This window comes from Chelonia mydas, chromosome 10 (genome assembly GCF_015237465.2).
Source record: "Chelonia mydas isolate rCheMyd1 chromosome 10, rCheMyd1.pri.v2, whole genome shotgun sequence".
NCBI classification, from domain to species: domain Eukaryota; kingdom Metazoa; phylum Chordata; order Testudines; family Cheloniidae; genus Chelonia; species Chelonia mydas.
The window spans coordinates 75,362,210-75,377,861 of record NC_051250.2 but is presented as its reverse complement, the minus strand read 5'-3'; the positions used below and the strand labels follow the sequence as shown (position 1 = coordinate 75,377,861).

The window sequence follows — 15,652 nt, the reverse complement described above, 5'->3', positions numbered from 1 at the left end:
TCCACGTACAATCAGTCTTACAAAACGGTTGTGAAATTCGCCAGCCCAGACACATCTAACTGGCCAGTCCTTACCATGGTGATATTTTTACTTGCCATTAAAAAAAAAAAAACGGCTGTCCATGGACAAACAGAATTTTAGAAAGCTATTATATGTCTGCATCTTTTCTCTCTCAGAGCTTGGCAGATTGCTTGTTGATGTGAGGGGAAAATTTGTTTGGGATAAATGTGCAGATGTTTTCTTCATCTTCCTTGCCTTTAGTTGAACTGAGCCCTAAGTGAGCCAGGATAAGGTATCAGCTTTTACCCACAATCACCTTCAAGGGCTTTCATAGTTGGATAAGAATATAGAAAATGATGGTTTATCTGTAAGCAGGATTCGATTTTTATTTTTCATAATTTTGATGGATATCTGTGTTTATTTTTAAGCTTTTTTTCTATTTAATTTTTCACAGTTGTGCAAAACTATTGATTATAAGGATTTTTTCCTATTTTTATTAGCACCCATCCACTGCTCTTGGTGCCAATCCCATAAATGAAAAGTCACAAAATAAACAAAGGCCTGTTAATAAATATATCTACCTCAGTCCCCCCATCCCTCAACAGCCTTAAAGGAGGGGGAAAAGCTAAGCTTTTTGGAAAATAGAATGCATTTCTTTTCATCAGTAACTGTTTAGAAAAATGTATGAATTGTCAGTAATCATTAAAATTTGTTTGAATTAGTTGACATTATTAACTTGTCACAATTCATACCTTAGTTATAGTGACCCAAGCTTCAATTGGTAAGTTAGCCAGCAGAGTGAATCTGCTTATGAGCTGGCTACTGTATATGTTTGTTGCTGGGCTGCAATTAAGAACTCTGGGACAGAGAAGGTTAATTTACACCAGCCACTCCATTTCAAAAAGTACATAGCAAGTCATAGCAGGGTACTGTGTACTAATGGCTCAGTGATATGGCATCATCTGAATGTTTCTGAAGTTCTGCTGGAGATACATTTTGCAAATACCGCACCAACACAAGAGTTGTACAGTCATCGTGTACTTTCAACTGTCATTTGAGTGAAAAACTTCTGAGTAGTGGGGGGATATATTCTGGAAAGTAAAGACGATGACCACTGTAATTTGTTACCATATACCAGCTCCTAAAATGTTTACTGTAGGATCAAATCAGAAAACACTAAGTTATTAAGAATGTTCATGAAGTTGATGTGGATATATGCAATACTTTAACGTAGTATACTGCTTTTGCTTAAGGGCAATTTCTAATTCACATCTGTAGTATCTATAACACTGAAGAAGTGGTACCTATACTACGATATGGCTCTTAGTGTAGCATAGCTATGCTACACTGCTTTTTGCTGAGTGCATGAATGAAACTCAGAAACTTGGGGCCTAATTTTGAAAAAAAGGACTGAATCTAGTCCTAATAACATAGGACTGTTTATAAGCAGGTCCTTTTCTTAATAAGCTGATCTCTGAAACACAAGAGAAATCACCATCTGGGATCCCACCGTGTTTAATGATGACCTTGCTCTTCATTTACCCCCTAAATTAAAAGGTTTCTTTTATCATAGAATTTCTTGTGCTTCTGTGTGAATGAAACATTTGTTGCATGTGGCCCCAGGTGGAGGCAGAGTGGAGAGTCAAACCAGCACTTTTATCCTACTAATTTAAGCACTACTCATTTATAAACATCTTAAGCTCTGACTTTTATCTGGGAAGATTTTTCCCAGTTGCCAGATTATTATTTGGCCATTACTTATGTGAGTATCTCCAGTAGTTTCCCTGATTGATAACTCTTGCTATGTTCTCATTCTGGGGCTGACCAAGTATATTCCCAAATTGGTCCTCAGCCACCAAATCAATATCTTGAGATGAAAGAAACACCAGGGAGCCAGATGATTGGTATTTATGTTGCCTTCCTGGAATATGATAGAATGGAACCTGGATGTCTCCATGCCATTACTGCATAAATCTGAAGACTGTGTTATATTTTATACAAGTAAGAAACTCTTAGGAATGTAGAACATCACTACAGTATTTGTTGTTGAATTACTAATTTGGGGCACCCTGGTTTAAAGGAGCTCCATAGAATCATAAAAATGTAGGGCTGAAAGGGAACTCAAGAGGTCATCTAGTCTAGTCCATCCCACTGTGCTGAGGCAGAATTAAGTGTATCTAGACCATCCCTTATAGATATTTGTCTAATCTGGTCTTAAAACCCACCAACAACAGGGATTCCACAACCTCCTGAGGTAACGCATCTCTGTATTTTACTATCCTTATAGTTAGAAAGTTTTTCCTAATATCTAATCTAAATCTTTCTTGCTGCAAAGTTAAGCTGATTACTTCTTGTCTCACCCTCTGTGGATATGGCGAACAACTGATTGCCATCCCTTTTATAACAGCCCTTAAAACATATTGAAGATTATTTCCCCCCTGGATCTTTTTTCCCCTCAAGATTAAACATGCCCAGCTTTTTTAAGTTTTCCTCATAGGGCAGGTTTTTAAAATTCCTAATAATTTTTGTTGTCCTCCTCCGGACTCTCACCCATTTGTCCACATCTGAAACTGGTGCCCAAAACTGGACACAGTATTCCAGCGGAGGCCTCACCAGAACCAAGTACAGTGGAACAATTACCTCCCATGTCTTACATACAGCACTCCTGTTAATACATCCCAGAATGACACTTACCCTTTTTGCAACAGCATCACACTGTGGATTAATTCAATTTTTGATCCACTATTATCCCCACATTTTTTCCTGCTGTACCACTAACTCACCAGTTATTCCCTAGTTTTTATTTATGAAAGATAAAATACTTTGCATGTCTTTATAGAATATCATTGTAGGTTTCAGAGTAGCAGCCGTGTTAGTCTGTATTAGCAAAAAGAAAAGGAGTACTAGTGGCACCTTAGAGACTAACTAATTTATTTGAGCATAAGCTTTCATGAGCTACATGAAGTGAGCTGTAGCTCACGAAAGCTTATGCTCAAATAAATTGGTTAGTCTCTAAGGTGCCACTAGTACTCCTTTTCTTTTTGCGAATATCATTGTAATTGATTTCAGACCAATTTTCTAATTTATTAAGATCATTTTGAATTCTAATCCTGTCCTTTCAACCCCTCCCAGCTTGGTGTTATCTGCAAATTTTACAGAAGTGTACTCTCTGCTCCTTCATCCAAGTCACTAATGAAAATATTAAACAGCACTGGAACTGACCACTGCAGCACCCCACTTGATATGTCCTCCCAGTTTGACAGCAAACCACTGATAACTACTCTGAGCATGTTTCTTCAACCATCATTTCCCCACCTTATAGTAATTTAATCTAGATCTAGATTGATGATGAGAATGTCACATGGGACTGTGTCAATAGCCATACAAAGTCAAGCTATAACCATATCTACTGCTTTCCCCCACCCAACAGGCCAGTTACTCTGTCAAAGAAGGAAATTAGGCTGGTTTAGCATGATTTATTTTTGACAAATCCATGTTGGCTATTATGGATCATCTTATTATCGTCTAGATGCTTACAAACTGTTTAATAATTTGTTCCAGTATCTTTCCAGGTACTGAAGCTAGGCTGATGGGCTCCTTAAGTTCCATGAGAATTTATGCTTAGCAAAATATTTATGGTTCCAGTGCAAGATCTTGAAGGGAAGGGGTGCGGGGGGGAGATACATTAAAGCAAAAGCAGCAAATACTACTGTGAAACTCATGGAAATACTAGTAATTACCTGGAATGGGAAAATAAAGGAAGTTAAACATGCAGTTCACAATATAGTAAAGTGAAAAATGCAATTTACAGGCTGAAAAGGCAAGTGTTTTTTTATATAGAGAGAGGAAAGACGACCGATCAAACCATCAGCTTACTTCTGTTCTGATGCAAAGATACTCATACTTTTTTTTTTAAACTAGTCCGAATCAGAAATCACTCATAAGTGAATGCACAAACAAAGTTCAAATAAACCGTGGTACTCTACTTACCCACTGGACTGGTACCAGCTCCATTTGGCACTGAGAGATCTGCCGCACCCAAAATACCACCTAACAATTAATGAAATCAAAGATAAAGCTGATCAATTTTCATTAGCACATGTACTGTACTAATGTAATGTACTATATCATATTAAAACATTTCATAACCATAAGCAGCAACACGAGAGGAGACAGGAGAATTGGCTGCTTCGTGAGGAGGAAACTGGCTGCTGACCACCTCGGTTCGCAGAAAGTGCTCCACCCTGGGTCCCCTATCCATAGAGGTCAAGAACTGGCATGCTGTACTGGCAACAGGAGGTAAAGAGCAGATACTAATGGCTGAGGAGGAGCCGCCATTCACCCCAAGGCTAGGAAGCTCATTGCCACTGCACCCGAGAAGAGGAGATCTATTGTGATGGTCGACGGGGACTCACTTCTGAGGGAATACAGGCATTCATTTGCCGATCTGACATGATGTCCCGTGAGGTGTGCTGCCTGGCTGGAGCCCTCCTCTGAGATGCCACAGAAAGTTGCAGATGCTCATACATCCTTCTGATCACTACCCTATACTGCTCATCCATGTGGGCACTAAGGATACTGCCAGGTCTGACCCTGAGCAGATCAGCAGTGACTACAGGGCTCTAGGAGTGAGGGAGAAGGAGTCAGGGGTGCAGCGTGTGTTCTTGTCCATCCTCCCAGTTGAGGGTAAGGGCCCAGGCAGGGGGACATCCTGGAGATGAATGCACAGCTGTGCAGATGGCGTCTACAAGAGGACTTTGGCTTCTTCAACCATGGGATGCTGTTCCAGGAAAGAACTCTGCTAGGAAGAGATGGGGTCCACCTGACCAAGAAGGAGAAGAGCATCTTCGTGTATCGACTTGCCAACATAGCGAAGAGGGCTTTAAACTAGGTTCAATGGGGGCAAGTGACAAAAGCCCACAGGTAAGTATAAAAATAGGTGACCTTAACCGAGTTGGGGGAGGCATGGACAATTACAATAAGGTCAAAGGAGCAACAAAAGGAAATCAGTGGGGGAAATCTGACCAACATTTTAGATGTCTACGCACAAATGCAAGGAGTATGGGGAACAAACAGGAAGAACTGGAAGTGTTCGTACATAAGCTAAATTCTGATTTAACTAGCATCACAGAGACTTTGTGGGCTAAATTTCATGACTGGAATATTTGTATATAGAAGTATAGCTTGTTCAGAAAAGACAGGCGGGGGAAAAGGTAGGATGGGTTGCATTGTACATAAAGGATATATACAGTTGTTCTGAGGTCCAGAAGGAGGCGGGAGACAGACCAGTTGAGAGTCTCTGGGTAAAAATAAAATAATGTTCAAAATAGAGGTGATGTCATGGTGAGGGGTCTATTGTAGACCACCAAACCAGGAAGAGGAGATGGATTGGACATTTCTAAAACAATTAATAGAAATATCCAAAACACAGGATGTTGTAGTAATGGGGAACTTTAGCTACCCAGTCATCTGTTGGGAAAATACTACAGCAAAAGACAAAATTTCCAAAAAGGTTTTTGGAATGTACTGGGGACAAAAAAAACAGTTACTCACCTTTGTAACTGTTGTTCTTCGAGATGTGTTGTTCACATCCATTCCAATCAGGTGTGGGCGCGCTGTGTGCACGGTCGTCAAAAAGTTTTCCCTTCGTAGCTCCCTTCGGGTCGGCTGTGAGCCCCCTGGAGTGGCACCATCATGGTGCTCAATATATGACCCTGCCAACCTGACCCCCCTTCAGTTCCTTCTTGCTGTCTACTCCGACAGAGGGGAAGGAGGATGAGTATTGGAAGGGACGTGAACAAGATATCTCGAAGAACAACAGTTACCCGAAGGTGAGTAACCATTTTTTCTTCTTCAAGTACTTGTTCACGTTGATTCCAATCAGGTGACTCCCAAGCTCTACTCCTCAGGTGGGGTCAGAGTTAAGGAATAGCTGATTGAAGCACCGCCCTGTCGAATGCTGCATCATCTCTGGAGTGTTGGGGGATAGCATAGTGAGAGGTAAACGTATGCACCGATGACCAAGTTGCTGCCCTGCAGATCTCTGGTCTCGGGACCTGGGCCAGGAACACAGTTGAGACTTGTGCCCTTGTGGAATGTGCCATGAGAGTTGGGGATGGGACCCTGGCTAACTTGTAACATGTGCGGATGCAGGAAGTGATCCAGGAAGATATTCTTTGAGATGAGACCGGGAGTCCTTTCATCTGGTCTGCTACCGCCACGAACAGTTGGTTCGACTTCCTGAACAGTTTCATGCGCTCGATGTAGAATGTTAGTGCTCTCTGAACATCCCGTGAGTGCAGCCTCTGCTCTTGGGTAACTGGTGTGAGGCTTAGGATAGAAGACGGGTAGAAAAATGTCTTGACCAGTGTGGAATTGTGACACTACTTTGGGAAGGAAGGCTGGGTGAGGCCCGAGCTGCACCTTGTCCTTGTGAAAGACCGTATAGGGTGGGCAAGAGGTCAGAGCCTTTAATTCGGACACCCGCCTGGCTTACGTGATGGCAACCAGGAAGGCTACCTTCCACGACAAATAGAGCAGGGAGCAAGTCACCAGTGGTTCAAAAGGGGGCCCCATGAGCCTGGAGAGGATGAGGTTAAGGTCCCATGAGGGAACGGGTTGTCTAATCTGTGGATATAGGTGTGCCAACCCCTTGAGGAAACGTCCTACCATGGGGTTGGCGAAGACGGAGAGTCCAGACGCTCCCAGGTGGAAGGCTGAGATAGCAGCAAGACGCACCTTGATGGATGCCGCAGCTAGGCCCTGCTGTTTGAGACGCAGAAGGTAGTCCAGGATGAGTGTTATAGACGCCTAGAGTGGAGGTGTGTGTTGCTGGGCACACCAGCAAGTGAATCTCTTCCACTTGGCTAGATAAGTAGCCCTGGTGGATGGTTTCCTGCTGCTGAGTAGAACCTCCCTTACCAGCTTCAAGAATAAGAGCTCCATGGGGTTTAACCATAAAGCTTCCAAGCTGTAAGGTGGAGGGTTGGAGGGCTGGGTGGTGGAGGCGGCTGTGGTCCTGCGTGATCAGAGGGGGGCAGAGTGGTAGCACAACTGGGGTGTCCACTGACAGCTCCAGAAGCGTGGTGTACCAGTGTTGATGGGCCAGGGTGGGGCCAGTAGAGTCACCTCCGCTTTGTCTCTGTGGATCTTGAGCAGCACCTTGTGTACGAGTGGGACCTGTGGGAAGGCGTACATGAGGCAGTCTCCCAGGGTAGCAGAAACGCATCCGTAGTTGAACCCAGGCTGTGTTTCTGGAAGAAGTAGAACACTGGGCACTTCCTGTTGCTCCAGGTGGCGAATCCTGGGGAAATCCCTACTTTTGGAAAATTGGATGAACACCACCTGGATGGACGGACCATTCGTGGTTGCAGAACGACCTGCTGAGGTGATCCGCTAGCTCGTTCTGTGCTCCTTGGAGATAGGACGCCTCCAGGTGAATCGAGTGGGCTATGCAGAACACCCCTACTTGGAGGGTTTCTCGACATGGGGGGAGGAACAGGCTCCACCCTGTCTGTTGATGTAGAACGTAGCAGTGGTGTTGTCCATCATCACTGCCATGCTTTGGCCTTGCAGGCAGGACTGGAAAGTTTGACATGCCAGTCGCACTGCTCTGAGCTCCCTGATATTGTTATGAAGGGAAAGCTCATCCTGCGACCACAGGCCCTGTGTTCAGAGATCTCCTAGATGTGCCCCCCAACCCAGATCTGATGCGTCCGTTAGTTGGGACAAGTAGGGCAGTGAGCTGTTGAAGGGGACACCCTCGCATACCATCTGAGGGTTGAGTCACAAATGTAGGGACTCGAGTATGTGTCGTGGCACCGTACCTACCGAGTCCAGCCTGTCACGCCCTGGGCGCTATATCTGGGTGAGCCACACTTGAAAGGGTCTGCGCCTCGTTCTAGCATGCCTTACCACATGCCCCAGGAGACTCAGGCATCTCTTTGCGGTAGTGGTCGGGTACCACCTGAGGCTTTGAATAATGTCTGGAAACGGATCTCTGGCAGGAACGCCCTTGCCTGTACCGAGTCCAGCACCGCTCCAATTAATTCTATTCATTTGGTCGGTGATAAGGTTGACTTATTCACATTGAGGAGGAGTCCCAATCTCTCGAACGTGGATCTGACCAATCATACATGAGACTCTACCTGCTCCCTGGTATGGCCCCTGAGCAGCCAGTTGCCCAGGTATGGGTAAACCTGCACCTGCCTCCTCTGGAGGAAGGCTGCTATGACTGACATGCACTTGGTGAATACTTGGGGGGCTGTAGACAGACCAAATGGGAGGACCGTGAACAGATAGTGTTTGTGGTTGACCACAAACTGGAGAAAACATCTGTGCGCAGGCCGAATGGCTGTGTGAAAGTACGCGTCTTTCATGTTCAGGGTAGTGTACCAGTCTCCCAGATCCAGGGAAGGCATAGTAGTGCTCAGGGAAACCATGCGGAACTTCACCCTCACCATGAACTTGTTGAGGCCTTGCAGATCTAAGATGGGTCGGAGACCCACCTTTGCCTTGGGGATTAGGAAATAGCGGGAGTAGAATCCCTTGCCCCTTAGCTCCTGAGGAACCTCCTCTGCTGCTCCCATGGCGAGGATTGCCTGCACCTCCTGGATAAGGAGTTGCTTATGAGAAGGGTCCCTGAAGAGGGATGGGAAAGGGGGGTGGGAGGCAGGGAAGGGGCAGAATTGGAGAGAATATTCCACTTCTACCATGTGAAGGACCCAGTGGTCTGATGTTATTTGGGACCACGCACGGTAGAAGTGGGACAGACCATTCAGAAAGCACAGATAAGAATCCAGTGGATAGGCAAGTGTGCCATCCTCGGATGTCCCTTCAAAAGGCCTGCTTAGATCCAGATGAAGGTTTGGACTGGCCTTGGCCTTGCCTTGAGGGGGGTTGGAAGGCTTGTGTCCGTCGTTCCTGCCCCTTCGCCTACAGAAATTTTGCCTCAGCTGAGGAGGATATGGATGCTATTGTTCCAGTTGGGGCTTGAAGTGCTTGCTTTGGGTTGCCGGCATGTGCATTCCCAATGACTTCATTATTGCCCTGGAATCTTTCAACCTATGCAGTTTGGAGTCTGTCTGTTCGGAGAATAGCCCCGCACCCTCAAAGAGGACGTCCTGCAGGGTTTGTTGTAACTCCAGGGGTAGTCCGGACGCCTGAAGCCATGATGACCTCCTCATGGCTATGCCTGAGGAGAGGGTATGGGCGGCCAAGTCCGCAGAGTCTAGGGATGCCTGCAGCGAGGTTTGTGCCACTGCTTTCCCTTCCTCGACAATAGAGGAGAACTCAGACCTAGAGTCTGGAGGGATTCGCTCTTTGAACTTCAACATGGAGGCCCATGAGTTGAAGTTGTACCTGCTGAGGATAGTTTGCTGGTTAGCTATCCTCAGCTGGAGGCCCCTGATGGCTTAGACCTTTCTACCAAAAAAGGTCCATCCTTTTTGCCTCCTTAGATTTGGGGGCCAGCCCTTGCTGTCCCTTATGCTCTTTCTCGTTGACCGCTGAGACTACTAGACATCATGGCTGCAGGTGCAAAACCAGATATTCTTAGCCCTTGGAAGGGACGAAGCATTTTCGTTCCACACCCCTGGCGGTTGGTGGAATTGAGGCTGCTGTCTGCCACAGATTCCTGATGTTGGTCTGAACTGTCTTGATCAATGGCAGAGCTACCCGTGATGGACCTTTGGGAGTAAGAATGTCCACCACGGGGTCCTCAGCCTGATCACCTCCTCCGCTTGCATCCCCATGTTGCGGGCAATCCGCCTCAGAAGGTCCTGATGTGTCCTATAGTCAATTTGGCGGAGGGCCCGAAGCTGAGGCTCCTGCCACTGCCTCGTCAGGGGATGAGGATGGGGTGGCCGGAGGAGGTAATGGTTCCTCCTGTACCTCCGGCGCCCTGACCTCCTCTTGGACAATGTCTGCCTCTGTGGTGGCCACAGCCGAGGCGGCTGTAGCCTGAGCCTGTGGCTGGTCCTGTGCTGGAGTAGCCTTGACAGCGGCCTGAGGCTGACAGGGTGGCTGGGACTGGGTGGCCTCGGATCCCTGGCAGAGTGGGGTGGTCGGTGTGCTGGGACAACCGACCGTGAAGCCCTTGAAAGGGAGCCCTGGGCCTGATGGTAAGTCCTGCGAGTCCAAAAGGGCCATTGTGCAGGAGCCTGCTAGGTTGGCTGTGCCTCCCTATGCCGCCTGTGAGACCTATGATGATTATACCTGGAGTAGTATGAGTCACCATCAGAGTCCGAGGAAGTGGACCCTGAACGTGATGACCAAAGTGGAGCCGAGCCCATGAGGCGGGAGACCGGTGCCGGGTCGACCTCGTAGAAGACTGGTGCCCGGAGTCTGGTGTTGTAGATCGGCAACTATCCGGTGCCGGCGATCGAGGACATGATGTCAGTGCCGTATATTGGTGCCGACTTGGTGCCAGTGATTGGTGCTGGTTGTCTCTTGGTGCCCCGGATAGGTGCCAGTCCACCCTCGGTGCCAGAGAGGGGGAGCATCTTGTCAGTGCCGGAGATACTCTGACTGAGCATGGTGCCGGGGAGTGGTGCCATGGCGATAGCAACTGCAAGCAGTGCCGCGGATGGTGTTGAACTGGGGAATGTGAGCACCGCATCATGGTCGGTTTACCTCTAGACAGTACCGGACTTATCGGTACTGGAGGTTTGTCTCTCAGAGCTTCGGGCTGTGAAGCTGTCATTTCAATAAGGTCTCTGGCAGCTTCAAAAGTGTCCAGGGTGGAGGGTGGCTCAAACTCCTCCACCTGGCACTGCCCTTGTGGCGAGTCACTGTGTGCCAGACTCAACGGTCCCTTCTGGGAAGCCGAAGTCAATGGCACGGGCTCGTGTTGTTTAGGTGTCGATTCCGTTCTAAGGTACGCCTGTGCATCCTGATGGTCCCGTGGCTTTCCTAGCCTGTGAGCACTCTCTTTCAGCCTTCTTATGGCACTTATGCGGCACTGGCGAGGTTGAGGAGTGCCGGGACGCTGTCCCAGGCTTCGGTGACAAGGAGTGCCAGTGCCGAGGGTCTCTCATACTAGAGTCCTTCCTCAGCACCGTGTTGTGCACCAATGTTGGAGCGCGACATTCTGTTGCGGTCTGCAGCCGGCTGTGGCCAGATAGCGGATTCCATTAAAGAAACAGAAATCACATTCCTTCTTGTTTCTTGGCCGAAAAGCCCTGCAGATTTTGCACCTTTCTGTTTAGTGCTCTTCCCCCAGACACTTTAAGCAGGAGTCGTGGGGATCACTGATGGGCATAGACTTACTGCAAGCACTGCAGGGCTTAAAGCCTTAGGCTAACAGCATGCCCCTCAGGGGGGATGGGGTTAGGGACTGGGGAGAGACCCTGCTCCCAACCTACTATCTAAATTAACTATCTACTCTAAATCAACTATAACACTAACTTGAATGACTAACAGAAGAAGGCTAAGGGAGTACTTACTGAGCGAGTGAGCATTGTTCCAATGGCCATCATGGACGGTAAGAAGGAACTGAAGAGGGGTCGGGTCAGCAGGGTTATATATTGAGCACCACGAAGGCGCCACTCCAGGGGGCTCCACAGCTGACCCGACAGGAGCTGCTAAGGGAAAACTTTCCAATGACCGTGCACGCGGTGTGCGCACACCTGACTGGACTTGACATAAACAAGCACTTGAAGAAGAATTTTTGTTCCAGAAAGTAGAGGAAATAACCAGGAGGACAACCATTTTAGACTTGATTCTGACCAAGAGATAGGAATTGGTAGCAAATCTGAAGGTGAAAAGCAATTTGGGTGACAGTGATCATGAAAAAGTTTGGCATGATATGAAATAATATATTTCATGATTCTAAGGAAGGGAAGGAGTGAGAGCAGCAGAATAAGGACAACGGACTTCAAAAAAGCAGAGTTTAAAAAACTCAGAGAATTGGCAGGCAAGGTCCCATAGGAAGAAAATCTAAGGGAAAAAGGAGTTCAGGAGAGCTGGCAGTTCCTCAACGATAATTACAGGCACAACTGCCAAACTATTCTGATGGAAAGGAAAGATGGGGAAAATAGTAAAACGTCAATACGGCTATAACATCAGCTTTTTAATGACCTGAAAATCAAAAAGAAATCTTATAAATATGGAAATATGGACAAATTGCTAAGGACTACAAAAGAACAACACAAGCATGGGACAAAATTTTTAAGCACCTGGAGGATAATAGGATTATAAGGAACAGTCAGCATGGATTTGTCAAGAACAAATCATGCCAGACCAACTTAATTTCCATTTGTGATAACATTACTCATGTAGTGGATAAGGGGGAAGCAGTAGACGTGATGAACCTTGATTTTTGTAAGGCTTTTGACACAATCCCGCATGACATTCTCATAAGCAAACTAGGGAAATATGATCTAGATGAAATTACTATAAGGTGTCTGAACAACTGGTTGAAATACTATACTCAAATAGTAGTTATCAATGATTTGCTGTCAAATTGGGACGGCATATCAAGTGGGATCCCACAGGGGTCAGTCCTGGATCTGATACTATTCAGTATTTTCCTTGATGACTTGGATAATGGAGCAGAGAATAGGCTTATAAAATTGGCAGATGACACCAGTCTGGGAAGGGTTGCAAGCACTGTGGAGGACATGTTTAAAAATCAAGATGATCTTGACAAACTGGAGAATTGGCCTGAATTCAACAGGACGAAATCCAATAAAGGCAAGTGCAAAGTACTTCACTTAGGAAGGAAAGATAAAGTGCGCAACTACAAAATGGGGAATAATTGTCTAGGTGGTAGTACTGTTTAAAAGGATCTGGAGGTTATAGTGGACCACAAACTGAATGAGAGTAGCTCATGAGATTCAGCTACAAAAAAGTCTAAAATTATTTTGGGGTGCATTAACAGTATATGAGCAACAAGAGGTAATTGTCCCTCTCTACTTGGCACTTCTAAGCACCACAATTTAGGAAAGATATGGACAAACTGGAAAGAGTCCAGAGGAGAGCAACAAAAATGATAAAAGCTTTAGAAAACCTGATTTATGAGGAAAAGTTAAAAAAAACTGGGCATATTTAGTCTTGAGAAAAGAAGACCGAGGGGGGACCTAAAAACAGTCTTCCAATACATTAAGGGCTGTTATAAAGAGGACAGTGATCAGTTGTTGTCCATGTCCACTGAAGGTAGGACAAGAAGTCACGGGTTTAATCTGCAGCAAGGGTGATTTAGATTGGGCATTAGGAAAACCTTTCTAACTCTAAGGGCAGTTAAAATCTGGAATAGGCTTCTAAGGGAGGTCGTGGAGTCCCCATCATTGGAAGCTTTTACAAACAAGTTGGACAAACACCTGTCAGGGATACTCTACATTTACTTGGTCCTACCACAGTACAGGGGGCTGGATTTGATGACTTCTTGAGGTCCTTCCAGTCCTACATTTCTATGATTTTATCCACGTAAGAAATCACAACTACAGCATACAGTTTTGCTAGTTTTTCATAATGTAAGCTTTATGGGAATTAAAGGGGAAAAAAAGAGGAAATGTAGCACTACTGAAGTCTTACCTGCATTGCCAGTACTTGGCGGTCTCTGAGGGGCTCCGGGTGATACATTTCGATGTAATGTGGCCTGAGGTGGGGAGAGCATGGTCGTGTCTGTTAATGATGAACTGGCTGCCAGTGACGGGGATACAAGGGAACTCCCTGGGTTACTGTAGGTTAAAGTATTGGGATTGGACACTGGAACCGTAACAGACATTGAAAAATTCTGGGGAGGCAAGCCAGGCTGAAAACAAAAACAAGAACATATTAATATTGCACAGTAATGTTTGTCAAGGCTATAATATTGAGATAAAGTCAGATTAATTATGTTAGTTTAGTAATTTTGTATCACTCTAAAAATGCACAATTATAAAACATCCACTCTGAAGAGAATGGTATTGTGAACTACAGTACTTTAGTTAAAGATACATTTCAGTAAGGTCATTTATCAATGTCAGGTATATTGAGAGCTACAGTTTGTAAACATTAGACTGGAGATATTTTATTGATATTCATTCATTAACTTTAATCAGAAGTATGCCATTACTTAACATTTGATTCCTGATACCAGAAAGCCAGTTGATAAGCTAAACATTTTAATAATCAATGAATTTGTTGCATCTTCAAAATGTAAGAATACATAGACATGCACATTATAAAACAAAACTGAGTCAGTCATGAGACAAAAGAGAAAAGTTAGTAATGGTATCTTTTTTCTGACAGTCTTGACATTGAAATTAAAGCATTATTGTTGTTATCTATCTAGATCTGGAATGTATCTATAAAAACTCACAAATACTTTTTACAGTCTAGAAAATTCTATTTACCTGAATACTAATGAATTTCTGTAAATTAAGAGTGCTAATTATTTGAATATAGAAATTAGAATCTTTATTTCTTAGTTACATACATTCTCAATATGAAAACATTTAATACCCAATAAGCTTTAGCAAATACAAGGATGATAACTGAATTTTTCCAAATCATAATTTTATATCATTTTTAAAGGAATGTAATCCTGTAAAAAAAATCTGCTTTGTCTCTAATGTATACATGTTGTCTGATTTTTTCCCTTTCAATACAAATGTTCACACCATCAAAATTAGAGTCAAAATGTCAGTACTATTTGATGGACAATAGAACCTTGATAATTTGCATTAATGCGTATGAAGCCCAATACACATGAATAAAGTTTTTTATTTAATGAATGAATTTTAAAAAACAGTATATCACCACAAAATGTACTGTATTCATTCATTACCTGAAGTTTAATTTTTCTTTATAATACTTCATAACTAGTGCGTGTACTACATAGTACGTTTTCTGAAAGTAAAATTTAGAAATAATGCTTTCATACAGTATCTATATCAAAGTAATTCTGAGAGATGGGGGAAAAGATCATCATTTCTTGGTACAATTTGCAGCAAAAAGATTCAACTCCAGTGAATAAAAAGCACTTCTGTTAAGGCGGCACTCTCCATATGTAAACATCCATCCAATAAGCTATATTATTGATATTTTATTTTTACATGCAGGCCACTCCAATGAACTTTTTAATATCTATGACAAATTATTTTTGCACTAAATTTGTAAACATACACTACACTCAAGCAGCACAAAGCAACACCTTCAACAATTCCAAAACTGTAACAGAGGAAATGTATAGTAATATCCTCGTACGTGTTTCTTTCTACGCAGAAGCACTCAGTGATAGCAACTTTTACTGCTACAATGAAGACCCACATATCACACTGCCAGCCCATTTACTGGGTAGGCTTTTAGATCTGACCAACTACTCCACGCTGTCTGTCTTTCCTCTCCTTTGATAGCAGTCAGCACAAAGTCTTTCATAAAGGCTAGGGGACTATTTTTTGTGATATGACCCACGGGTATGGAAACAAAACCATAACAGTTATAAATTAACCATATGTAAATAAACGTAGGGAGCACTAAAGTTTACAATTGTAATCAGTCATTCTAATTATGGGAACTTTTCAGACTGGAATTCATGGCACTCAGTGGAGCCAGAGATACCAACCTGAAAAGTTAAAGTTTCTATAAGAGGGGACAGCTTAGAGACTATACTGGAGGACTGTGATTACTCGTGCGAACTCAGACCTAGAGAAGATGCCCTGACACACCA

At 44.4% G+C, this 15,652-nt stretch overlaps 1 protein-coding gene across 14 annotated transcripts in view; it reads right to left on the bottom strand.

The window, feature by feature from the left end:
• Positions 1-15,652, bottom strand: part of MEF2A (myocyte enhancer factor 2A) — a 160,281-nt gene that overhangs the window by 29,228 nt on the left and 115,401 nt on the right. For 11 of the 14 annotated variants that reach the window (XM_043523665.1, XM_037911786.2, XM_007053520.4 and 8 more), the window contains 2 exons: positions 13,534-13,753; positions 3,991-4,050 (listed from right to left, as the gene is read on the bottom strand). In XM_043523665.1, coding sequence (XP_043379600.1) covers positions 3,991-4,050; positions 13,534-13,753 — 280 coding nt within the window. The remainder of the gene's footprint in view (positions 1-3,990; positions 4,051-13,533; positions 13,754-15,652) is intronic. The other 3 variants (XM_037911788.2, XM_043523666.1, XM_043523667.1) reach the window with 1 other exon arrangement.